This window comes from Microplitis demolitor, chromosome 3, assembly GCF_026212275.2.
Source record: "Microplitis demolitor isolate Queensland-Clemson2020A chromosome 3, iyMicDemo2.1a, whole genome shotgun sequence".
Taxonomy (NCBI): Eukaryota; Metazoa; Arthropoda; class Insecta; order Hymenoptera; family Braconidae; genus Microplitis; species Microplitis demolitor.
Window position 1 is genome coordinate 3,377,272 of NC_068547.1, and position 26,445 is coordinate 3,403,716.

The 26,445-nt window shown below is 28.1% G+C and overlaps 1 protein-coding gene and 1 long non-coding RNA gene across 3 annotated transcripts; one reads left to right on the forward strand and one right to left on the reverse strand.

Annotated features, from left to right (window-relative positions):
- LOC103576586 (uncharacterized) lies at window positions 1-26,445 on the forward strand. Of its 2 annotated transcripts, XR_008403383.1 has the most exons (7): window positions 1-375; window positions 21,384-23,647; window positions 23,770-23,955; window positions 24,195-24,347; window positions 24,457-25,462; window positions 25,572-25,727; window positions 26,004-26,445. It is a non-coding gene; the product is annotated as an uncharacterized LOC103576586 (long non-coding RNA). The 2 variants fall into 2 exon arrangements; XR_549376.2 differs by lacking the exon at window positions 21,384-23,647 and having other exon boundaries at window positions 26,004-26,428.
- LOC103576587 (ankyrin repeat and SOCS box protein 3) lies at window positions 12,250-13,870 on the reverse strand. Its single transcript, XM_008556878.3, has 2 exons — window positions 13,047-13,870; window positions 12,250-12,691 (listed from the first exon to the last, which is right to left on the reverse strand). The coding sequence occupies exons 1-2, from the start codon at window positions 13,535-13,537 to the stop codon at window positions 12,658-12,660; spliced, it is 525 nt and encodes a 174-aa protein (XP_008555100.1). The 5' UTR covers window positions 13,538-13,870; the 3' UTR covers window positions 12,250-12,657.

Genomic DNA, 26,445 nt, shown 5'->3' on the forward strand with positions numbered 1-26,445 from the left:
CCATACACTCCCCAGCGAAATCATAAACTGCGGACTGCAGATGAAAATGAAAGTATTAAAAACGTAAAAAAAAAAAATAACACGTTAAATAAATATAAAAATCAAAATTAAATTATTAAACAAAGACGCAAAACAATTTCCTGTGCATTTAATTTTAAAAAAAAAAATTAACATTTTTAAATCACGTAAATCTCCAGTACTTTGCAATACGTAGCTTTTTTAAATGGACTCTCAGGAAAAAAAAATAAAATAAATAGATAACTTTCAAATCTATAAGAAAGAGTGAAAAAATCTCATCGTTCAACTCTACCATGTCAGCTGTCGTCTTCTGAACATGGCACCGGAAGTCAACAAGTTGTTCATAATATGCACACAGTAAGCTTAAAGATATATATACATATATATATTTATATACATTATATTACAATCAATACGATAAATCTTGCCCATTTCTCTTTTTCTGTCATCGATTCAATTTCAATAAATATTATAAATTTTTATAAAATCCATTGCAACTATTGACATTTTATTTTAAATTACACTACACTAGCACTTGATCATCATTAAATTACCGTTATTATATATAATTTTAACGCGATACGCAGTATTTAAAGAAAAACAAAATAAAATAAATCATTGCTACTGGAGTTTTCTATAGAGAAATTAATAACGATTTATTCATTATTTTTTTTATTCATTTAATTAATGTCTAGCTTGATTATAAAGCTATTAAAAAATTGCTAGTACATAATAATAATAAATAAATAAATAAATAAATGAATAGACAGACAGAAAATTTTTCCCTTCATATATCTTTAACACTGATCTAGGTTAACAATAGAGACTTTTAACCTTGAGCTAATCGAGAGACTGCAACACTTCATGAAGTCATTAAATAAAAAAAAAAAAAAAAAAAAAAAAAAAAAAATGACTGCATAATTTTATTTATGGTGATTGGCCAATCATCTATTACTCTTTTGTTTAGATTTGCGGTTTTTTTTTTTTTACACCAATTGACATAATGCATCTATATAATATCAGTTTGTATATATGTATATATTTGTAGCTATTATTTATAAATATATTAAATATATTTTGTATGAAAAATAATAAACTAAGAGTACATTAGTAAATAAAATTGCGCAATGTTAGAAACTTGGTAGTGTAGAGATACAGAGGGAGAGAAAGAGAGTGAGGGAGAGAGAGAGATTAGTTTAATGTGCATATGAGCGGGTCGCGGAAAATATCGTTTTATCGGTGGAAAGGATAAAATAAGTAATAAACCAATTTTCAGGATAGAATCGGTTGGTTATATTACTGGAGGATAGGATTGTTGGATAGTAGGAGAGTTGTTGAGTTTCAATTGCTGGACGTTTGCGGAATATCATGGGTTTACTCGTGACTTTCGTAATGTAATCGGCTAGTTGTATACTTGCTTATGTGTTTCATGTATTTATATATTACTGCTACCTGTTCTTAATGTATATATGTATATATGTAGATGAAATGGTTAACCATTAAATTTACTAGATCGAGAAAATTTTTATTTCTTGCCTACTTTTCATTTCATTTCTATAACAAAAAATTATATACTTATTTCACAGTCGAAATTAGTGTTTAGTTTAGTTAAACTTCACTGTCCATTCTGTTGAAAAATATTTTCATATAGTAAAGTTACTCCTAGAAAAAAGTTTTCCAAAAAAGACCAAATAGTTTTTTTTTAATTTTACAGAAGTATTCATTTTTTAAGTGGGTTTCAAAATTTGTAAGAAAAAGTCAAATTTGTTTTTGAAATAAATTTCTGAGATAACCTAAAATTTTATAGACTAATTTTGAAACCACTTTAGTAAAATGAGATCTTTTCCTAGAGTGGGCAGATCGAAATTTGGTGTCAGTTTATAGTTTTTTTTATCGAATGGCTCCAAAATATTATTTTGCTCAATTTTATGTAACTTTCAAAAAAAAAAAAAAGGTGAAATTTCGATTCTAATAAAAAATTTTTTTACTAAAGAATAAATTTTATAAACGATTTTGTTTGTTTTTTACGATAAGTGATAAAACAAAATTATTATTGGATTTTTTGTTCGAGATGAAATAATAACTTCTAAATAATGTTTTTATCTGCAATTAATGATAAAAATTACTATATTACTCTTGCTAGATAATATTACAAATTATTATCTAATCGTAAAGATGAACTTTCTCATGTAAGTCTTTTGATACATAACCAAGTTGATAAGCAATGATATGTACGGGTTGTGATAACAGAAAAGTGCTGCTACAGCATTTATAGCTCTATATATATATATACATAAATGTACGTGAAAAGAGTTTATTCGCATGGAATTTTATAGTCTTGATATACACTTTAGTATACTTTGATTTATTTGTACAATAAGTATCTCATAAATTTTTTAAATAGACGATAAATTATTAAATTTATAGGCTGATTTAAATAAAATAATATAAATAGTCTTTCTTCGAATTTGTTTATTTACTTACTTTTAAAAGTAATCAAATTTTTTTTTAAAAAAATCATTTATAAGGCGACTCGGGTCGTATTAATTTAGAAATTTTACGAAGTTCTAGTTTCAAATATTCAATTAATATAAGTGATATAATAATATATCACAATTTAATGAATTTAATTTCCTTTCAAACCTGAACACTGACGATTATACAACAAAATTTTTCATTTAAATAAAATGTTTAATAAAAAAAAAAAAAAGTAGTAAACAGAAAATAATTAAAAAGCATTAGTTATCTCACAAGTTAGCGAATGCCGACTGTAAACCTTTTGGACATAATAACGATAGCAATCGGTCTTATTACCGAGTATAAAAGACTATTTAAAATTAAGGCGTAATAAAACAGACATTTAATGTTAAATTTTAACGGTTAAATGCGTAACCAGAGGGAATTATATTATATACAGTACTCGTACTTTTAAATTAAATTTGAATATCAACGTCTCTCGAGTCTGAAACTAAAGAACGGAATTAATGTAAATTTAAATTAATTTAACAGATTTAAAATAAATTATTTTTCAAAAGAATAAATAACTAAATAATAATAACTATAATTATTATTTAAAGTTGTATCAAAACCCTTTCTCAACAACCCGTCCTATGAAATAGATGGGGATTAATTAAGTCTCAGGTGTTGAGCTCAAAATCAGATGACTGCTCATTATTTAATCTCTTTGTATAAAGGGCGATAGGAAGTGTTGTGTATCGTATATTGGGTACTTGAAGCTCGGTTGAAGGCCAAGGGTAACTGCGTGCCTTTAATAATAGCCTCATTATCATACACACGACCTACTTATGGATCCTTAGCCATGTTAGTTTAGTCTGCTAGTCTGCTACATTAAGACGTAAATTTAAATTTTATCCCCTTTAGGGTATCCACCAGCACCAGCACCAGCAGAAGCAGTCTCAGGTGTCTTTTAACAAACCTGTGAATCGTTGACGGCTTTTATCTTTCTGTTTTTGTTGTTATAGGTTTTGTCCTGTGTATTTCATTGTACTCAAATTTATATTTATATTTATTTTTACATTCAAATGTTGGGTCACAATAAATATCGCTGTATTATTTGGATGACAATTATTTACATTTATTTATTTATTTAAATAAATAAATATTTTTTATCAAATATTTACTTTGGAAATCGGTTTATATATTTTAATATTACTTCACATTCAAATTACGGTTGGTAAATAAAAATAAATATACATGTGTAAAAAAAATCACTTAGTAAAATATGTCCGTGCCCTAGTTACCCCAAAGTGACTCGTTTTTCTTATCGATATTAATTATATTTAATTAGTCTGCCGTAAAAACGAGTTCAAATTCAAAAGAATCACAATTTTTACGATTTTTTTTTTTTTTAATTGACTCTGGGATTCATGGAAATTAAAATTTTTTTTTTTACTAAATTATATGTTGGGTATCAAATTAAAGCTTAGATGAGAAAGCATCTTATGATATATATATATATATATATATATATAAATATATATATTTTTTTTTTTTTTTCAATGTACTTTTAATATTTGAATCAATATCTAAATTGGTAGCATCGATAAAATAAAAATAATTTAAAATAGAAGAATAAAAAAAAATAGTGAATTGTCATATGTCTGGTATCATTAACGTGGCAATTAATTGGTGTAAATAATAAGCCGTGAATAATTTATAAATCAGCAATAAAAAAAACGTAAACTGAAATGAAATGATCAAGAATTAAGGATAGCGAAGTGTAGAGTGTGTGTACGAAGAAGATAGAGGCAAAGTAATTTAAAGAAGCCAGCGTATAAGGCAGTAAGTAGTAGCACGTTTTATATTGCCGGCGATGAACGGAAGCACCTCATGAATCCAAGACGGGTTTTAATCTCGCTCAACCGTATTTCAGATAACGGCAGTCAAATGTTCGGTTGTTCGCGATCAAGTCGGGCTCGAGGCTGCTTCGATCCTTCGATCCACTTTAAAAACTAATAAATCAACGTTTTACGCTGCTGGTGAATTGATTGGACACACTGATCGCCATACCACTTATAACTATACTCTAAACACTAATATCAAAAAGTTAAAATTTATTCTGACATTAAAAGCAAACTAATTCACATAAATTATTTATAGAAAAATCTACTATTTATTTATTCGGAATTTAAATGAATAAATAAAATGTCGGGAATCGTGACTAAGTTTAATCAGACAACAGTGTGCATGTACATTAGATAATATGCAATATCTCGTGTCTGATTTTCTTGTGACAAGCTTCATAGTTAGTATCGTCTGTTTAGCTTATCACTTTGTCGTAAGACATGATATGAGACAAGCTTGATAATGTACGCTTCGTTGGATGAGTAGTCTTGTGTATGCTTTAGCAAACTCTGTACACCGAATTACGCTTCGTTGACACGTCAATAATAAACACTACATCGTTAATTTTACATCAGTACACTTAACTCATTCGTTTATGTTATATTTAAACATGTACATTTATACATACATATGTATGTATATATATATGTACATTTGACTGCGCCATTCAAGACTTTTTAGTAAAGAAATAAATTTATATGAATATCGATGTTAATAAAAAAAAATTTTGACCTTATTATCGTAGACTGAAAGGCATAAAATTATCTATCGGTTTATAATAAAATTTTTACAAAATCATTCTCTTGTTTTTGAATCGTCTGAAAAAATAAAATGACATTTTTTAATTTTGCTATTTTAACGGTATAAAAATTTTGAGTATGCAGTGAGCATTAATAAAAAATTTCTGTAAAATAAATATATCTGTATATAAATAAAATCACTTTGTGAGTCACTATGTAAGACATGCTTATGTCTTAATACATTATCATTAAGAAAAAAAAAACATTCTATGTAATTAATCTTTGATCCTTACTGTAATTGCTCATTGTCATTAATTTTTTTCCAGTAAAAGAGAAAAAAGTCATCGGATCTTTAATGAAGATTTAATATTCATAATTAAAATTAAAAGGGAAAAAAAATCTTTTTTATACATAACTAATTTTAATTAAAATCCCATTATTATTTATGCAAATTTAATAACAGATAATTTTACTTTTATAAAAAAATTCAAGGAATTAAAAATAAAAATGAAATTTTTTTTATTTAAATGCGTAAATTTTTGAGGTAGAGTAGTAAAGTGTGGAAACTGGACAGGGAGTGATTTATCCAATTTTGCGAGCACATGAGCGATCTAATTTAAGGAGCAGAGGGAAGAATGAGTTCGGAACGTGTGTAGTGTTCTAGTGTCTATCAAAGTCAGACGGAGAAGAAAGATGGCCACAGTTATGTAAGAGATAAATGAAACAAATCTCGGACGTTTGCTCTCGATTTACTTTGATGGTTTATTTCTATTCGTGGATAACGCGAGTGGACGGTAGTATCTGATGACTGAAAGCTTGAAAGCCACTCTATACCCTCATATATATGTATATGTATATGTATATATTTATTACCTACTCCCTATTTTACGAGTGTCGAAATTCAGGAAAATGACTGGTGATGTGATAATAAAATAATCTCGGTCTCTCGTGTCATTAGTCTCCACAATGGCTTTTACTTAGTAGATTCTACTTACTCTCGTTTATGTACCGGACAATATACCGCTTTTTCTGCTTATTTATACTCATCCAAAAGAATTACAAGCCTATTAGACACAACCATTTGTAAAAAGATCCATCCATTTAATTTTTCAACCCCGGGAAAAATGAATCCTTTTAAAAAAAATCTATTTTATTTTTTAACCCTGTGTTTACTTGTTAATTAATTTATGTGGCTGCTTATTTAAAATTCAATGTTAATTTTTTGCTGGAAAAATCATTTTTTATAACTTCTGATTTTTAATAAAAATAAAAAATGGCAAATAAATTTCTCTAGAGTATAAAAAGATTGAATACAAAATAGAATTGTTTATAATCCATCGTGATCTCCCAGCAGGCAGACAACATTGTACATTGGCACAACGAAACACACTTAGCCATACACCATAGAGCAGTAATGTTGGTACGTTGAGTATACCCGGTTAAGTGGATCCAATCAACCCGGTGGCAGACACACAGTACTGTATTATATAGCTATAGCTATATCTATATCTAGAGAGAAAGAGAAAGAGAGAGAGAATATAAACGAGTATAGTGAAGATAGAATATAACGTGGGAGAGATGAAAAAGAGAGTGATAGTGATAGTGATAGCATTACTTATACTTGTACTACTGCTACTGATGTAGAAAGGGAAACGTAAAATGTAATGACGTTCAAGAGGGACACTATATACCGTCCTACAAATATTACGTTGTATTACATTGCTCTATGTATTTTATTTGTAGTAGTACCAATACCAGTAGTAGTAGAAGTTGTTGTTTCTAATGGAGAGAATGAGAGGAGAGAAAGGAAGATGACACAGTTATTACGTTATACGCACGACATCTAGTGATAGCACCATGTCTTTAACCGGTCTAACAATTTTCCTTTTATTTCATTTTATTTTCTTGCTCTCTTTCATTTTATTTTATTTATATTTATTGTTATTTCACTTTTCCCAAACTTACATTTATGTCGACAAACCTCTTCGTTACGCTTCGTTGACTTTTTAAATTGTTTTTATCTTTCGTCTGGGAAAAATTTCCGCCTGATGATAAATTTATGGAATATGGATTTTTAGTTTTAAATTACGGGGGCTCATTCAAAATTAGTATGATTGGAAAAGTAAATAAAGAAAAAAAAATAATGGTAATATTCAAATTTGAAAATCGGTACTTGGAAAAATTTATTGGGTAGGAATTGAAACCAATAGAATTATGAATGACTTCAATTCTAATAAATAAAAAAAATTTTTAATTAATTTTTTTTGATGAATAAAGTCCTCTTAAGGATGAAGTTTCATTGAGGTAACGAACTTTTGTTGGTGGATGAAAAATATTTCTTTGTTTAGTTAAAGTTTAGTGATGGCGATGTTGAGTCTTGCATAAAAGCGAGTCTTAATAACCAGGATTAGACATGAAACAGCACTTTCTCAGGTCGTTCCTCTTCAAGTAGTAACTTGTCGACTTTTCCATTGACTATTACGCATTGAATAGGTTTTGCATAGACATATACGTGTATAGATATAGATAGTACACATGGATACTATGTACGTGGATAATAACACACAAATGAGAAAATGTCGGTAGTAAATTTCATCAGAGGCTATTTAACAAAACAGTATCCAATTATACACTTGTTAACTTTAGTGTATATAAAAAAATATTAATTCAACGCTTTACACGATAAAAAGTGTTATTATATAATCTTAATACACCTCATGAAGCTATTTAGCTAAATAGAAATTTTTCAAATTCAATAGCTTGTTTAATCTGGACATTTTGGGTTCTTGTTTATTACAAAAAATTGAACTTACTACGACATGACCCAGTACAAATTTTTCTATTTTGCGAATCGATTCCCGCTAAATGAACAAATTATTCGTAGAAGTGAAAATGAGCACAACAAATCTAATTCGTGGGTTAAAAACACAAAATTGGCCTTCTGAGGGCCTGATTCGGTATCAAATTTTTTTTTCGGGAATCGATTGCCCCTTAATGACTATAAATTATCTAGATTAGGAACATAAAAATTTTGTGATATCTTATCCTGACAGGCTCGTCTCTAGTTTATCGAATGTCCTCTGGTATTAATTATTTAATAGACACATTTGTTCGGATTTTCAAATTTTGTTTTTTTATAACCCTAATTTTAAAAACGATAAAACGACATTTAAAAAATATTTTTGTTATGGATATACCTTTCCTGTTTAAGCCTTTGAATATAAAAATATCCAGTAAATTTACCTACGACATCAATAATCAGTTGATGGTTATTTTGATAAAATAAAAAAAAAAGTATAATCCATTTGAGATAAAAATTTTATGACTAACACTCGTCGAGCAAAGTGGTCGTAACGATGAACAAAGAGTATACTCAAGATATAGCTACACTATACATTTATATATAAGAGCTTTCAAACGAGTTACTTGGATTGGTTGAAAGCACTTTTTCGTCAGACGATGCTTTTAATCAGAATCGAATAGTTTCAGGCAAGCCACGGTGATTGGCTTTCATCCCGTGGGGTAATCAAGGTTATAGTTTGGATTATGGCGTTGATTGAATTAACCCCGTGTTGCTCGTGCTCGTAAACTCTTACTTAAGTCAAGTTACAGTGAACCAGAAACTCCTCCCGTACCGTGTACCTTGTATTACAGTCCGAAAAGCTAAGCCCCAGACCCCGTACGACATACTGGCTATTGTTCGTTACGTTCTCTGTCAAATCCCTTCAAAAGTCACTAAATTAACTTCATACTTTTTCAATTTACTCATTTCCGTACATTAATAGTTTGCTTATTTGATAACTTCAGTAATAACCGATAACCGAAACAATTAAATCACTGCATCAGATAATTACTAATATTTATAATTAGCTAGATTAATGTATACATTTAAAACTGGATCGGGATAAATCAAATCGGTAATGTATCGACTGAGTATTAAATGAATAACTAATAATTCAAAAGTGCAATAGTGATCTACAGCACATTTCTAATGCCAAAAAGGTATTGATCAATATATAAATTTACTCAAACTGTCAAACAGATGTAGAATAGTAGTTTATATATATGTATATGTATGAGTGTGTCCGATATAATACAAAGACTAGAGATTGGTACACTTGCTGCAGGCGACTGTATCAATACATTATAGAATATACTATCATTAAATGTGTACAGTATATATTAGATTTGGTTTAAAATCGCTACAGATAGCTTTATCTATATGTCATCATTTAGTGGTTGAATAGAAGGTTTCATTAAAATTATCTTTAAATTTATGATCAATGAACTTTTTAAAAAAAAATATTAATACATGGAAAAATGATATGAAGACATTTCAAAGACTATTTGAATGAACACTAATATGTCAAAAAATTTTTTTGAGTTTAATTATTAATTTAAAGCGCGAAAATTGAATTTTGAAAATTGGAGATTTATTTACTTTTGCTGTAATTTATAATTTTAAGAATAGAATTTTTGAATCGGTTATAAAAATAGTGAAATGATAGATCCATAGTTTATGTGCGTGTAGATAAAAGAAACGTACTACGCATTTGTAAATAAATATACTTACAACATTTACGATTAATGTTTGACCCCATATCGTATCCTTAACCGATAGCCAAACATATCATTACATACCGTCAAACACTCAATATAATACTCATACGTCATAAGTATATTCATGCGCTGGTTATTATTTATATACGTATGTAAAATGTGTATATAAACTTATTCCTATGTACTATACTTATCTAGTGACTAGTATAATCTGCCAGCAGTTTTACGTTACCGTATATTTACACAGCCGAGATACTTATAAATCGACGTGGAAAACCGACAGGAGTGTAAACAGAGAGAAAATCGTTGATAATCAACTACGTATAACGAGTGAAAGTAATATATTATCTTTAAGTATCTATCTTCTAGGGATAAAAATATTTCGATGATAAAAATTATTATAATTATTTTATTCAATTTTTTTTTTACTATTTTATGAATACGATAAATTTGAACAAATTTATTAACTCGAATTTTAGATGGCTTCAAAATTCGATTAGTAGTTTAGTTTACTCAAATAATTTTTTTTTTTAATTTCCAAAAACTTTTTCAATCGTTGCTTTTTTTGGAAAATTATTTTTAAGTTAATTCAAATTTACAGAGAAGTTGTAATTAGACTATGAAAAAAAAAAAAAAATTATTTCTCATTCACGAAATTCGATAAAATTTAGCAGAGATAGACAACAATAAAAAAATTTGAATTTTAACAATTCCACTCTTAATAGTGAGTCAATAAAATATAATTACAGTTTTCCTTTTTCAAATTTATACTTGACACTTATTAATTATGCAAATAAAATACATCGATTCCAATTATCATAATAAATAATAACTCTCAGAACCGAATAATCAAATTTTAGTAAACATAAAAATAAAATCCCCATGAAACGCGATTACTAAAATTAATAAAACTTTAAATTGCTATATTATAATGCAGTAGGTGAATTTATCCACTGCATTAAAACATACGACGATAAAGTGCGTATTTTAAGTGAAGGTACCGTGTAACAGTAATATATAAGCAAAAGTCTAAGATTAAAGAGCAACAGTAGAGTTAAAATAAAAAAAGAAAGAGATAGGTAGTATCAGCGATCAGCGTATGACGAGACACAGCAGTTAAGCATCAAGTATGGAAAAACAGCTTTCTCTCTCGACGGGTTTTCAGGTGGCTTAGTCGGTTAGTGCTTGTATTGATATTCCCGCTGTTATATGCGTGTCTACTCTGTCGACTTATAGTTATCCATACTCTCCATAGACTCCATACCCATGCTAAACTTCTTACCATCGCCAAGAATTAAATAGATAAACATACGTGAAGTAACACTATAGTATTATGCGGTCAAGTTAGAGTTTAGAGTTGTCGGAAAGCTGATGCAAACTCTGGCATAATGTTTAGCATGAAGCCCTCTGGGTTATCTACGATAATATATGATAGACATATACATGTACATATATATATATCCATAAGATATTGTAGTTATATTAACGTACTATGAATATGACTATTATGAAATAGAGATAAATAAAATAAAAATGAATCTAAATGTTATACTATTACTTATGCATTGTAATGTTAATTTAAAATTGTTATAAATTAGTCTTAGTCGTTTAGCTAAAGTTTGCTTGTTAGTCTTATCTCCTTTGTAGTACTTATTGTTATTATCATTATAATTATTATAGCATGTAATATGGCATGTGGAGTTGGTTATTTATCCACCGATCAACACGTCACTTATCATTTTTTATGTAAAAGTTAAATTGATTTCCGTTAAAAGTGAAATGTCTGATATATCACCGAGATCTAACGTGTAAGGCATAATAATTTAAGTAGGTGGTATATATCATAAAAGTAGGCTTTCAAATTTACTCTTACTCGTCTGAATACTAAACCGATTTATTTCTTATTATTATTTTTTTGTTATTATTGTTAGTTGCGTTTTAAAATATTTTTCGCGGGAAAAATGTAAATGGTGATTTGGTAAATTATTACTATTGGAAAGGTTGAGGTTTACTGGTGAGTTGATTTTACGCGAGTTAAAGAAATTTAATGGATTAAAAATGGCAGTGGAGAATAAATGAAAGTGTTATTTAAAATGAAGTGGATGTTAATTTGTTTTAACAATATAATTGTAGGAAGTGTAAAAGAAGTTTACTTTGATGTAACCAATCATGCATATCCCCAAGTTGTTGAAGAGAAAAAAAACGTTGAAAATTTTTTTTTTTTTTCAGTAATTTATTTTTAATTTTTTTTTGTTCATATGAGAAAGCGATAATTAGAAGTTAATTAAATAATTAATATTAGCGGTGGGAAATGTAGGATTTTGTTCTTAATCTAAGGTAATTTAAATAAATTGAAATTTTTTAAATAAAATTTTGTTTTTTATTTTTAAACAAAAAGTGCATGTAGGATTGTTACAATTACAAATTTCTTATTAATATTATTAAACAATTGCATAATTGTATAATAATGTTATTATGAAAATATTTTATATTTAATTTAATTGAAAATACTTATAACTAATTTACAAAAAAAAAATTTCATATTATAGTTATAATGGTTCATATAAATTAAGTTTAAAAACTTTGACACAAATTCACTATTTAAAAACAGTTTCAAAAAAAATTTTTTGATATTTTTTGGTGACATATTTTTAATTTGTATTTTTTGTTACGTGATAAAATGATGATTCGGAGTATTAATTTTTGATAATAGCAATGAAATGTTATATTTTTTGGTTTTATAGCCTAATATAGTTTATGTTAATTGAATCATTTTTATAAAAAACTTTTCACATATTAATGATAGTTATAATGAGTCATATTAATTAAAATTGAAAACGTTGATGTTAAAAACCACAATTTAAAAAATATTTAAAACAAAGATTTGAGATATTTTTGAATGTCTTATACCTTGACTCACTCCTTTAGATTTGAAATTGAGAAAATACTCATTTTCCCGGACCATCCATCAACATTATTTTTTTTTATTACGACGACGTGATTGCTTTCTATAATAATTATAGAAACATTTAATTATTACAGTATAAATATATAATTACTATTGATTCAAATATACTAAAGCAGTAAAAAAAATTTTTTTTCTAATCATAAAAAAATTGAATAATTATTAATTCAAAAATTATAGAAAAATTAAAAAAATTTAAACATGTACGTCATTCAAATTTTGTTTGAACATTTTTACAAATCGTCGTTACCGTGGTTCCCAAAAATGAAAAGTTTAAAATTTTTAATTTTTAAAATTTTGAATATTTCATATTCAATTGAAGTTTCAGCTCTAACATAAAAAATATGTTTATATTATATAGTTATTAATCAACTCGAACAAATTTCAATCTAAAATACCTTTTATTGTCGGGTGTAACCAGCCAATCCTGGCAATGCCTGTCGTCAGCACCATAACTCAAAAGCAATTTAGTCATCCCAATGTCTCTGTTATTAACTGCCAGATTGATCGGTTGTAGTTTATCTTCAGTTTCAACGTTAACATCGGCTCCTCTTTCTAATAAGAACTTCACTGCCTCGCGGTTCTTGTTCTGCACAGCATAATGCAACGCAGTCCACCCCACAAACTCTTCTTCCTCGTCGTATTCCACACAATCATTTATTGCACAGCCCACAAAAATTTTATATATTTTTTCAGCAAAGTCAAACTCTTTGAGTTCCAGAGCTAAATACAAGAATCTTGAAGCGTTCATTGCATTTGGCGGAACTTCGGGTACTTGATCCAAGATAATTTTGTGGATTTTTGTCAAATCTCTTGTCTCTACCGCCTCCATGAGATATTTGTCGAGGTTGTCTTGAAATGCTGTTCTTATTGATGCCAGTAATGCCATGACTTGGTTGTTATTTGAATGATGTTAACGTTATTTCACTCAACTATTGACTATTGCACTTGACAATTTTTCACAAATTGATCAGTGACAGAAAATTTTGGGTTTATATATGCTTCAAAACTATGGGCTATATTCTCCTACCCCAAAGGTACTGACCAATAAAATGCATACAACAGTCATTACTTAAATTACAAATTTACTGTCGAACGTACTTTAATCTCCCTTATGAAACAATTAGAGCTTAGGCGTCAAAGTATACCTGGATTAGTATATTAAAAGTGTCTGCTTATACTTATTGATATTATCGTAGTTATAGTAGTCTTAATGGATTCATTTCATTTATGACTGGGAATTTATTTATGTATTAATGAGAAAATATTCAATAATTTTTTTCCTCTGAGATAAATTATGTCATTATCTTGAGACTCTGAGTCGGATTTATAGTTTTTGGTTTTTTCAAAATCTCATTATTATGCTTTTGAATCTCTTATATTTTTCTTACATTTATTTTGAGCCTGTGACATTCTCTTCACACATTTCGACTTTTTTGAATTCTCTATCCGAAGTTTTTAAAAAATTTATGTATGATGATGATTCACTTTTGGTTCTCTTCCATTCTCGAAAAATTAAATTTAAAATTAAAAATCAGTGCAATATATCGGACAGTATTAGAATAATCAATTAGAATTTTGTAAAATTTATCAGTTCTTCTGCCCAAGTCACCCCAACGTAACAGCACATAAATAAATATTTTAAATTATTTAAATATTATTACTTTCAAAGCAAGACCTGTCATTACAAACTAGTATTTTAAATTTGGAAAAACCCAAAAATTCCAAAGGCTCATTAATATTTAGACAATGAAAGATCTCAAGTTTCATGTTGATATATATACGAAAAGTACTTTAACTTAAAGTGTAAATTTTTTGGTGTAGACTAAAGAAATTTTAAATATATCTTTATGGTCGTAATTGTTCAGTAAAGATTATACGAGCTTGAAATATCTAAAATCCAAATCCGATTGAATTCTTAACAGAATGTAGGCCCGCGCCGGCGCCAAACATTAGGGTGAAATAATCCTAATGTTCAATGGTCTCTCGGTACATTGTTTAGTAGTATACCTGTATTATTGTCAAAAGAATTATGGTAACTCTAGTCTGGAGCCATCATTATTACCAACGTTAAATAATGACTGCTTCATTACATACCGAGATAATGTGCAAACGGACAATCATACTAAGGAAACTGAGTTAAGTCGGGTTCGGAGAATAATTTTCAGAAAATAAATATTTTACATTCATTATTTTTAAAATGCAATTGCTCCTTTTATTAATTTATAAATCTTAACAGTTATTTACTCTGATCATCGTTTATTCATAATTTTACTAAATGATTGATGTTAATTATATTTTTTGAGTTAATAAAATTAAAATGATGTTATTTTTTATACTTAAAGATAATGTCAAGTATATAATTAAATCACAAAAATAAATTAAAGAAGTTGTGCGCAAAAAGTGTCTATTTGATCGTTCGAGGTTAACCACATACATATTTTCCTTTTACATTTTTCTTAATCCCCACAACAAAGTCTTAGTATCCCTCTCTCTCTAATCTAAATCTTTCTTGTCTTATGAATACAAACATATAAGTTATAACTATATTTATGTTGTACATGTATATACATATATATGACTAATTCTTTTACTTCATATATATAATCTGCAGTATACACGGAAAAAAAGAACTCTGGCTACAACAGAATTGATTTTGTGAATACTACGGACCTTTTCTGTTGCAGCTACAGGACAAGTCCTGTAGCTCTAATAGAACCGTCCTGTAGCTGCTACAAGTCCATGTCCTGTTGCAGCAACACTTTTTTTTCTGTGCAGGCAACATTTTTTGCAGTGAAACTTCTGCGCAATATCTATACATATTATTTTGTAAAATTTATCAAATAATAACAATATGATCTTTCAAATTTTCAGCTAACGATAAAAAAAAAAAAAAAAAAAAAAAAAAAAAATAACGTAATTTAATTAACGTTTACGCAGAATACCCATTACCTTAAAAGCTTTGGCTAAAAAAATTTAGAAAGACTATTTTTTTCTGACATTTAAAATTAATAAAAAAAGTGACTTAATGGGTGGTCATCGGTATCCATCAGTCTTCCGCGGACATTTTTTGTTGAACAAAGTAAATAATCCCTATGTAGATGGTACTAAAAATCTGAGTATTGACCCTCTTTTGTAACGGTTATACAGACTGTAAAACTGGACACTTTGAATCTTTCTTCTCAATTCTATCCATCTCTTTTTAGCAACTAGCAACTTTGTGTAACCACTTTTATGCATCCCTATAAAACGCCCTAAATACATTTGAGACATCGACTTTAAAAATAAAAAAGTATTATTCCCTGTTAATACAGTGTGCGGTCTCGTGGCTATTAAATCCTCTTTTAAAGCCATATAACCATGTTAAAATGGTTAATTTAATATAACATTTATATATTTTTTTAAGTATTCACAACTTTGTATAACATTCAGAATCGTGTTCCACGAACGCTCGTGTCGTTACCGATTTTTACTATCTGATTTATGTCTTTTTAAATGGATTGTATGTATAACAATAATAATATATATGAAGAGGTCAATCCCAGCCTGGAATGGCTAACAGATTTATTTTTATTATTAAAAAAGTCATTAAACTGTAAGAGTAACAAGAAAACTGGTTTCTAAGTGATAATGACATTCGATATCTTTAGATTCATATCGATCCGTATCTGTGTCACCAACGAGAAACTATTATTATAAATGTATATACAAATATGTTAATTTATGATTTCTTAGTGCGATTTATTGCTTTTAATATTCCGTCAGATAAAACGCATATAGTAGCTGACATTTGTTACGCTTCGATAATTCATGTTCAAATGATTTCAGATGTCGATAACTTTTTATGTCATTTTATTATTTTAATTACAATTTGTATTGGATTATTTATTTATTTATTTTTTTCTGTTGATATATTATTTCATTCTCAGTCTCATTAATTATTATCTGAGGTTTAACATCACAAAAATATTTTATGACCGATAAAATCCTATTTATTTAAATATCAGCGTATTTTTAGTTAAGTCTTACAAATATATATGTATATAAAATGTATTATACAATTTTTATTCAAATATTCGCGAAAAAATTTCAACAATAATCCAAATAAAATATTTTCATAGATTCAAAAAATAAAGACATTTTTTTCTATACATATATATATAAATCAAAGTATAAATAATGAATAAATTAAATCCTGAATATTAAAGTGTCCTGAGAAGGAAAAAAGAGATTTTGCATTTCAAATTACCCAATAATCATATAAACATTTACGTAGATTTTGAGCTTTAGTGGCATTATTTTTATTATTAGAATATTCTAACAGGAGTAACCTTTAATTACTGGACAATAATGCTTAGTATTAGAATAAACTCCAGTTACGATCTGACAAAAAAGCTACACCTGAATATTCTAGTGTCTCTAAAACTAGTTAAGAGCTTTGACAAGTCTGAAAAAATAAAATGAATACTTTATCAACTAAAAGTTCGATAGTCGATTGAATAACCCAATCAACTAAATAAATTAATAACCAAAAAAAGAAAATTCAATATTTAATTGACATCTGCCATTTATTTTTCTTTTCACAAAAATAGAATATTTAATAATTCAATAGCTCTATAAATGTCTTTTAATGCAAAAACATATATACACATATTTATTTATTATGTAAGAAAAAAATCTATTAATAATAAATAGGAAGTAATTTTTTGGAACAGTTGTTGATAAAACATTATTTTTTTACGCGCGTTTTTTTTTTGACTCAGCAGTGATGTTAAAAAAGTACCATTACTAAAGAGCGTAGAATGATCTTTGAGACACTTCATTGTCATGCATATTACATATATATACATAGTATATACATGTGTACATATATATTTATGTATCACGACACACACGTGTTTCAATACAATGTCCACTAACTAACTATTATATATACGATAAATGGATGCGGGTATATCATTTAAAAAAAAAGAGATAAATAAAAACGGTTGTAATTTTTTTTCCCTCTTCATCGTCTCATGTCATACGTCGAAATTCAATCTATAATAACTCTACAGGAATGTGTCGCTCTCTATATCAGTAAATCTTTAAATCTGTATATATATATACATACTTATGTTTGAACATCATCAGCGCACCACCTGTGTGTACACAATTATTCATAACATACTTTTAATGTAAAAATTTTTCATTTTTTTTTTATTTTTATTAGATACTCTACTTTGATAAATTGGTTCTCATGATATGAGTCAGCCATAAAAAAGTTCAACATGACTCATTATTTATCAATTACGTGAATTTATTAATTTTAGTTTTCAATTAAAAGTAGAACTAGAAATTTATTATCAAGAGGTTTTTTTTATGTTTACTTAACAGCGAGTCGCGTAGATAAATTTTATAAGACAATATGATTCATTTAACAAAACAATATTCTACGAAGAAGTAGATACAGGATAGATTTAAAGAAAACATAAATACAGTATACATGAGAGAAAACAAAGACTTGAAGGAAGTTAACTCGGACATTAACGTAACGATTAACGAACAAATAGCCAGCAGTAATTACCGGTAATTGTAATAATTGTAGCTCAGTATACTCTTATTTTAAAAAGAGTCCTGGTTTCTTGTTTGTCGCCATCAAGATTATTTTCTTCTTCTTATTTATATATAAATATAAATTGCAACAAGGATGCTGGGTAGGCGGGAAATAAAACGCCATGTGTCCAGCTTGCGGGAAATTCATTGTATGCCCACTTAACTTATTCCTTTTTCTCCATATACGCACACGCGATTTGCTCTTTTCCTTTAGACTACACGCCAGCAATTGTCTTCACTTATTTGCTTCGCTATGGAACAATCTATTATTTTTACTTAATATTTTTTTTTACTTCACTTACATTTATCAGCTTCGCAGTTTAGATTCCATCCTGTCATTAAAATAACTCCTCAAAGAGGGTGTTCTCTGTATAAATAGTATCTATAGATATACACATACGTGTATTATAAACATATACATAGTCTATCTTCATCACTTATTTATCTCTCACGGTAACCCGTTGATGGTCAAGTGTCCGTGGGAAAATTTGTCTCTTTGCATATGTACATAACTTTTTTACACTCAAATTATCCACCTGGTATTTTATGCAAATATTTATCAGTCATTTCAAATTCAATTTTTTTTTTTAATCAAACATTCCAGTCTAACAAAAAATTGCAGACATACTATGAGGGGACAGTAAAATTTTAACGAAAAATAAAATATCAAATTCTTTTCCATGAAAAAATTTTTCAGTAAATCTGTTCATAATTAATGGGCCCATAAATTAAATACCTTTGGTGAAAAAATATTTAAGATTCACCGAAACTACTGAGGAAGAACAGCCATTAAAACAAAAATATTCTAATGTCTCAATAAAATAAAAAAAAATTGTAAACCTCGAAAAATGTATTTTTGTGCTCCATAAAAAAATATTGGGACATGTTATTTGTATTGTTTAGTTGTTTCGAATCACAAGTTAAAAGTTGTAGCATAAAGTATAGTGTTTCGGAAGTGTGTCGCCATGACGAATATGCGGCAACAGAAAATAAAAAATGTCTAGTAGGTGAAGAGTCTTTGTGAGATAAAATGTGGGGGTTTTTTTGTCGGTTGAATAATATCAACCGTCGTTTATTGTGCGTACAGATTGTATAAATATATACGTATATATTTGTATAGAATAGTTATAACTATAGTTAAACAGTCATCCTCAACTCATGTCTCATGTGTGCTATAATAACCCACTACATATTAAAGTCGTGAGTTTTGAATCTTCAGCATTTAGTTTCGTTCACTTGGGATATAGTTAATTCGTTAGGATGGCTTATAAGCTGATTTATTTTCGTAGACACACGTGGGAAACGGTTTAATGGGGTCAAGACAGATCTGTGTTTGAAGCTTTGAAACATAAAAAAAAGTTAATAAATATAGGTATATATACAAAGTTATGTTGAATAAAAATTATGATACATTTATATTTAAAATAGATGATAGATTATGCTCGACTAATATATTTATATATTATGTAATTATTTTTAAAAGCACATCTAATTTCAACTGATCGAAAATTAGTCACCTTTATTTTTTATTCAGTTCTTAAGGAGGAAAGTCGTCTCAAGATGGGCCACCTGAGGATTTTATTGGGTTATAAATAATCCAATCATTGAATTTTATTTTGTTTAAAAGATTTGGAAAAATATTTTTAAATTTAGAATATTCGTAATTTTCTATCGGAACGAATTACAAAATTTAAAAAAAAAATTGAAGTCGTATTGTAGAGACAAGTCGTCTTGGTCGTAATTAAAAAAAATTGGTTTGAAAAATTTTTAAAATATTTTAACTTCCCGCTAAAAAAAATTGAAAATTAAAAAAAAAAAAGAAGTTATTTTTTTTCTAGTTTTTTTATTTTTTGAAAATGTAAAAATTACAATGTTTTCAGTCCAATGAATCGTTTGATAAATTTGAAAAATAGTTTGAACAAAAAGAGTAAGATTGGAGTAAAATAAAAAAGCTAGTGGGTAATCTGATATATTGTTGATATAACTGGAAGAGAGTTACGAGTGTAACTTTAAAAGCTGTGAGTATTTTATTTTATTTTTCTCGGTCTAGAGAAGCGATATATCGAAACCCGGTCAATAAGGCGACTGTCTTAAAGTCTTCAGACGGAAAATCCAATGAAATGTAGCTATGCCGTGGCGCCTCGTATTTAATGTGCGAAAGGCAGCAATCTAAAAAAAAAAAATTAAGAAATATTGAATTTAATTAAGAACTAGGGTAATTGTAAAAAAACAAAAAAAAAACGTGATTTCTTATAATTGGCAAATCACAAAATCATAATTGAAACAGAAATTATAATATTTATTGATTAATTTTTTTTAATATATTATCAGCCGGTTATTAATTAATACTTTTATCTGATACTAATAATTAAAGTGAAAAAAAGTAGTAAAGATCTGTAAGATGTAATTTATAGTTATTAAATAGACCGTATCATTATTATAAGAGACTATGACTTGCATTTATATATATTTAATATACATCAGGAGGGACAAAAGTAAACGAGTTACGATGTTACTGTAAGAATAAAAGTCCATGCTCCGTGTAGTCTTTTTTCTTTTCCGTTTAGTTGATTTGGGTTGAATTGACTGCCGTGTCATTTGTAACAATAAAACGAACCGAGATACCTAATGTAACATATAACTCTTCTTGTGTCTTTTAGATTCGAGATCTTACATCTAATCTTCACACTATAAATTTAAATAAATTTTAAATATTGAAAAGGTCAGTCTATTCAATAAATCATCTGCAGAAAAGGCTCGGGCGAAATACCGACCTCTAAATTTTCAGTAAAATTTTTTTTACTTATTTCAGCTAAACTGAAACCGTAATTTTTTCAAATTTTCTAAAAATTTTTTTAAATAAAAAAATTTGGTCGTTCATTTAATTATTTTTAACAAAACTTCTTAGTGTGACCATTTTACCTCACTAAAATACAAACTAACACCGACATTAAAAATTTAGGTATGTTCATTTTACCCCATATGGCCTTCTCTCTTTACTTAATCCTATTTTTCCTATGAAAAATAATCTGATTCATATATTTTTTTATTATATATATCTTTCATCTATTTTTCTCACTTTAATTTATATTTATTATTATTTTTATTCTTCTTCTCTATAATATTTTTTTCTTCGCCAGCCCTTATTTTCTCATAGCCGTGTGCCGTTTGGATATAAACCCTGATGGCCGATAACAACCACTACATACTACTATACACTAGTATTTTTCCCTCTTCTCTGCTCATACCCTCAAATAGAAAAAAAAAAAAACGAAGTCTATACTGGTGATGTATCCGATACTACACAAAAGCTGCGAGTGGTTATTCGTCGTCACTCTGCTCTCTAGTTTTATTGGAACATATATATTGAGTATATGAGTACATATATGGGCATCGCAGCAAAGGGATATATAAGGACTGTACTGATACGAGAAGAAGACTCAACTCGAGAATTCAAAGCTATTGAAATATCACGAGCTATATATATGTAAAAAAAAAAAAAAAAATAATAAACACGTGATAGTCTGACAATAGTTTAAATTTCTTATCTGGCTACGGAAAAAGTGTCATCAAATAAAATAAAAATAAATGGAAATAAAATGAAGAGGAAAAGAAAAGCAGAATTACTCTCGTTTGCGCTTACGGAGGGTGAAGTAGTGCGATTATTTTCTCAGCGAATGGATCCTTTTTCAAGTAGACCGGACATTCCTCGACAAGGCAATGAGACGAAATTACTTAAACTATTACTTGGCTTGGCTCTCTTGTTGAGATACAGAGGATAAAAGTCTTTTAACATTTTTTCAATTTAATTCAACGCTTACTCGTTAACCTTTTAACAGGTTCCGGGGATACAGTTTGAATGGCTGGACGTGAATGCTCTTGTTTTAAATAAAAAGTTTAATAAAGATTTTAAATGATATTTTATTTTATCGCAACTGTTTATTTAACTTTTATTGTTGATTTTCTATTCAATTTTGCCAATAAAATAAACTGTTAAAAATTCATTTCCAAACATTGGCTGGCGAAAGATTTCCTAATTTATTTTTATTTAATATGGCTAGTGTAAATTATTTAAAACAATAGCAAATAAATGAATTACTACGGAATGAAAAAATAAGTGGTAGTGTATTGGAAAAAAATCTATATTTCTATCGCCACAAGAGTAACCCCAGTAATAAAGATCGAGTGAGAGTTTGAGGGTTGTCATGAAGGGATGGAGCTTTTGATATTTATGCGCTATAAAAGAGCGTCCAGAAGTGTGGGTTAGACAAGGGCAGTAGTGGAGTCAAGGGTGACGTGACCGGACATAGTTTTCGGGGGAACACCTCACTTTATCTTTAACTCCTCCTTCTTTTGCTTTCCTTCTTCACTTTCACAATATATACACTTACTTACTTACTTACTGGTATATAAAGCGCCCTGTTACTTGAAACCACGTACGCCGCAAGTGACCGATTTACTTACACAATACACGGGTACGCTGCCCTAGAGGGCCATCAAATCTCAAAGACGCGTGATAACTGAGATCAAAGATTCAACTTCCAAACCAAGTGCCTGTTATGATGGATAATGAATAAAAGTATCTTCTACCATCACTACTACTACTACTACTGCTTCTACTACTAGAACTACTACTGCCACTGAGGGTGAGAAAAGTGTCTTTCAATACTCAAGATTGTACTGAGAACATATAAAAAATTTATTTTTATTTACTCAGTTAGAAGAACAAAAAATGAAAATATCCAAGAAATTTTTATTCTTTAATTTTTTTTTTTTTTTTATACAAGTTTATGAAGAAATAAACATTTATGTGATAATATAAATATATATATAAATAAAGTAATTAAAATTTTTTATTTTCATAGCGGACATAAAAAAAGTGACGATTTTTTTTGCTAAAAATAGGATTTTTTGGGTTTACATATTCACATATTTAATATAAAATTAATTTGTTCAGTGCAGAGGGTTTTTCAAAGAGCAATGCCACGTATCAGCCAGTCTTCCATAAGTCATAAAAGATATTTTTATAAAAAAATGAGAAATCATACGATTATTTTTTTAATTAAACTATGTGGGGAATCCCATACTAATAAATGAAAAAAACACAACACTAATATGTTAGTAATTGCGTTTTTTTTTTATTATTCATTGCCTGCGGCTTATTTTCTCTCTCACAAATTAATAATATAACTCATAATACACACACAAATATATAAATTTATCATATAAGAGGATGTCGGTGTCAACTGCGGCAGAAGCATTTCAAAATAATTGTTTTAAAAAATAACAGTAGTAAGATTTTTACTTATTGAAAATGCTACTGTTGGTTATATTTTATTTAGTGATTGTTAGTGACGCACAAGTAAAGTTTAAGGTAGAAAATGGCTTACAAACTGGAAGTAACGTATGTATCGTGATTAAAAAATTTCAACTTTAAATAAATTTTGTTTGATAAATAATAAAATTGAAATAAACCAAAGGAATAAGAATATTATTATACATATTTAAAAAAAAAGAATTTTTAAGTGTTTTATAGATGGTGATTGTTGTTCCAAATTGTGTTTGATCATAAGCAATACTACTTTCTGTGAGTGCTCGCAACTAGTGAACAATGTTACGTCAATAAAAATCAATCATCCATCGACTTTCGCTCGTGCTAAACTTAAAGAAGAACAAGTCGAAATAAGACGATGTATTCCAGATAATCAACAAGTATGTAAATTAATATGCCAATAAAATGGAGAAAAAGGGTAAATTTGTGTATTGTACATCGCTAATTTTCTTGGTCATCCCGAAACACAAGTACTCTGGTCTTGTTTTTAAATTTTGTACCGATTATTAAAAGAACATCAGCGTAATGAGGACTTGCACTAAATAATCTCGATACTATTCTCCGCCGGAAACTAACAAGAAATTATTTAATAAATATTATTTATACATTTATATTTCAGTGTCTCAAAGATACTGATTGTTGCTCTAATAAGTGTGGACGTGTAACTGGGAAGAATTTTTATAGTTGCGGTTTAGAAAAACAGCCTCTTGAGAAATATTTGTCACCTTTAATTATTAGACGACTAACATATTGCCGTTTACCTGGACACTATGTGCGTATTGAAATAACACTAGAAATCAGTAAATTATTTTTAAAATACCCAAAACTATGAAAAAGTGAGTATAATTTCAACTATGATAAAAATATTTTTTTTTATGCAGTGTATTGCAGATGATGATTGCTGTTCTAGAAAATGCGTGGCCATGCCTACTTCTCCAAAACTTCATTATTGCATTACAGGATATAAATAAATTCAGCTGTGAAATACCAGGAACTATATATGGCCTCAATTGAAATTTTTAAGCTTTAAAACCAAAAACAATTTTTTTTAAATGTTTTTGTTTTTGCGATAAGTTAATGTCAATTAATAAGTCAATATCGTATTTCTAATAAATTTGAAATCTAAAGACCAACATAAAATTTTATTTTTATTTTATAATTTGTAAAGTTTCAATGGTTTTCAATCACAAAAATTATGGAAACTTTTTTTCTATTATGATTAAGTAACGCCGGGCAAGATGGAGCCATATTATATTTCTTCGTGTGATGCGAGTAAAAAAATATCATTCAAAATACAATTTAAGAATAAAAGTATAAAAAAAAAAATATCTATAAAAAATTTTTATAAAAACAAATGTCTTAGGCATCAAAATTTTTTTTTCTTGGAAATTTTTGGGCCCCTATTGTGTCCGACTTATTTTTATCATACAAAAACATACATATTTATAGGGAAGTATATTGACAGTGTCATAAGGTCGGAAAAATAGTAAAGTCTATAAAGTTATTAACGGCTCGTAAAATATTGCAAAAGCGCATGCGCGCTCATCATAACCTAGAGCTGAATGGAATTGAATGCATATTGAAATACTGTAGTCAATCTAGTGTTAACTTTTTGTGAAGGTCATTAATTGCCTCGAATCGTTTTCTTTTTTTTTTCGTTTTTTATCTCTTACGTCACTCGTGTTTATTTGAACCACAGGTGTACTTACTCAGTACCGAGTAAGGCAGTGATACTCGAAAAGAATGAATTCAAACAGTTATAATCATCCTGTGTATTCTTATTTAAATTATACAAAGATGTTACTATTCGTAGTTTTCAATTTATTAATTATTATGGAAATACAAGCGAGATGGATACAAGAAAGCTGTTTACCCGAAGTCAGCAACGTAGGTATCTCGTTATTAATTAGTATTCAAATAATTTCGTGCACTCAGCTCAGGCCGAAAACAAAATGGTTGCAGTTTTGAACGGTAAATTTTTAAATATGTATCTTAGTGTTCTAGGAATGCTGATTGTTGTTCTAACCAGTGTACGCATACTGCAGACAATTTGATGGGTACTTGTGATTCAGAAACACAGTATATAAATGACATATCTATGATTATACCATTGAGTGTTCAAGTACCGACATTTTGCATCTTATATGGAAATGTATGTATTAAAAAAAAAAATAATAAGAAATTAATAAATGGATTTTTATAACAGACTCAGCGAAGAGTTTGAATACAGGGTCTGAGAAAAATAACCATTATTAAAATCCCCAGTAAAAATATTCCCTAAATTTTTTATGAAATTTAAACGGTATTCCCATTTCTTCAATTAGAAATTTTACTATTGGGAATTTTTAATTGTGGATTTTTGATCGGGGATTTTGACCGAGGTTTTTCCAATGCATAACTTTAATTGTGTATTTTTTTTTTTTTATAGTGCACGAAAGATGATGAGTGCTGTACTAAAGAATGTGTTTCACGGGATAATACTGTTATTAAATACTGTAAGCCGGAATATCCCAACAATTATATTGTTTATGATTAATAAATTCTTAAAGCAGCTTTGTTAATTCTATTGTTTGAAAATATATAAATGTAAAAAAGGTCTATGTTGTTCTTTGTAATAAAAAAAAAAAATTAGGGCTATTTTATATCCAGAAATTTTATTTTATAAAAAAGCTTATGGGGTCCATTTTTCCAGCGTGCGCTTTATGATAAATGTATAAAAAAATAAAAAAGTATGAAAGTGGTGTTATGACACTCTGAGAACAAGTGTGTAATTAAAAATATCACACCTGTCTTCAAAGTGAGAAAAGTTATTTTTAGTTTTTTATGTTATATCATTATTATTTTAATTCGAAATTAATTTTAAAGAGAAG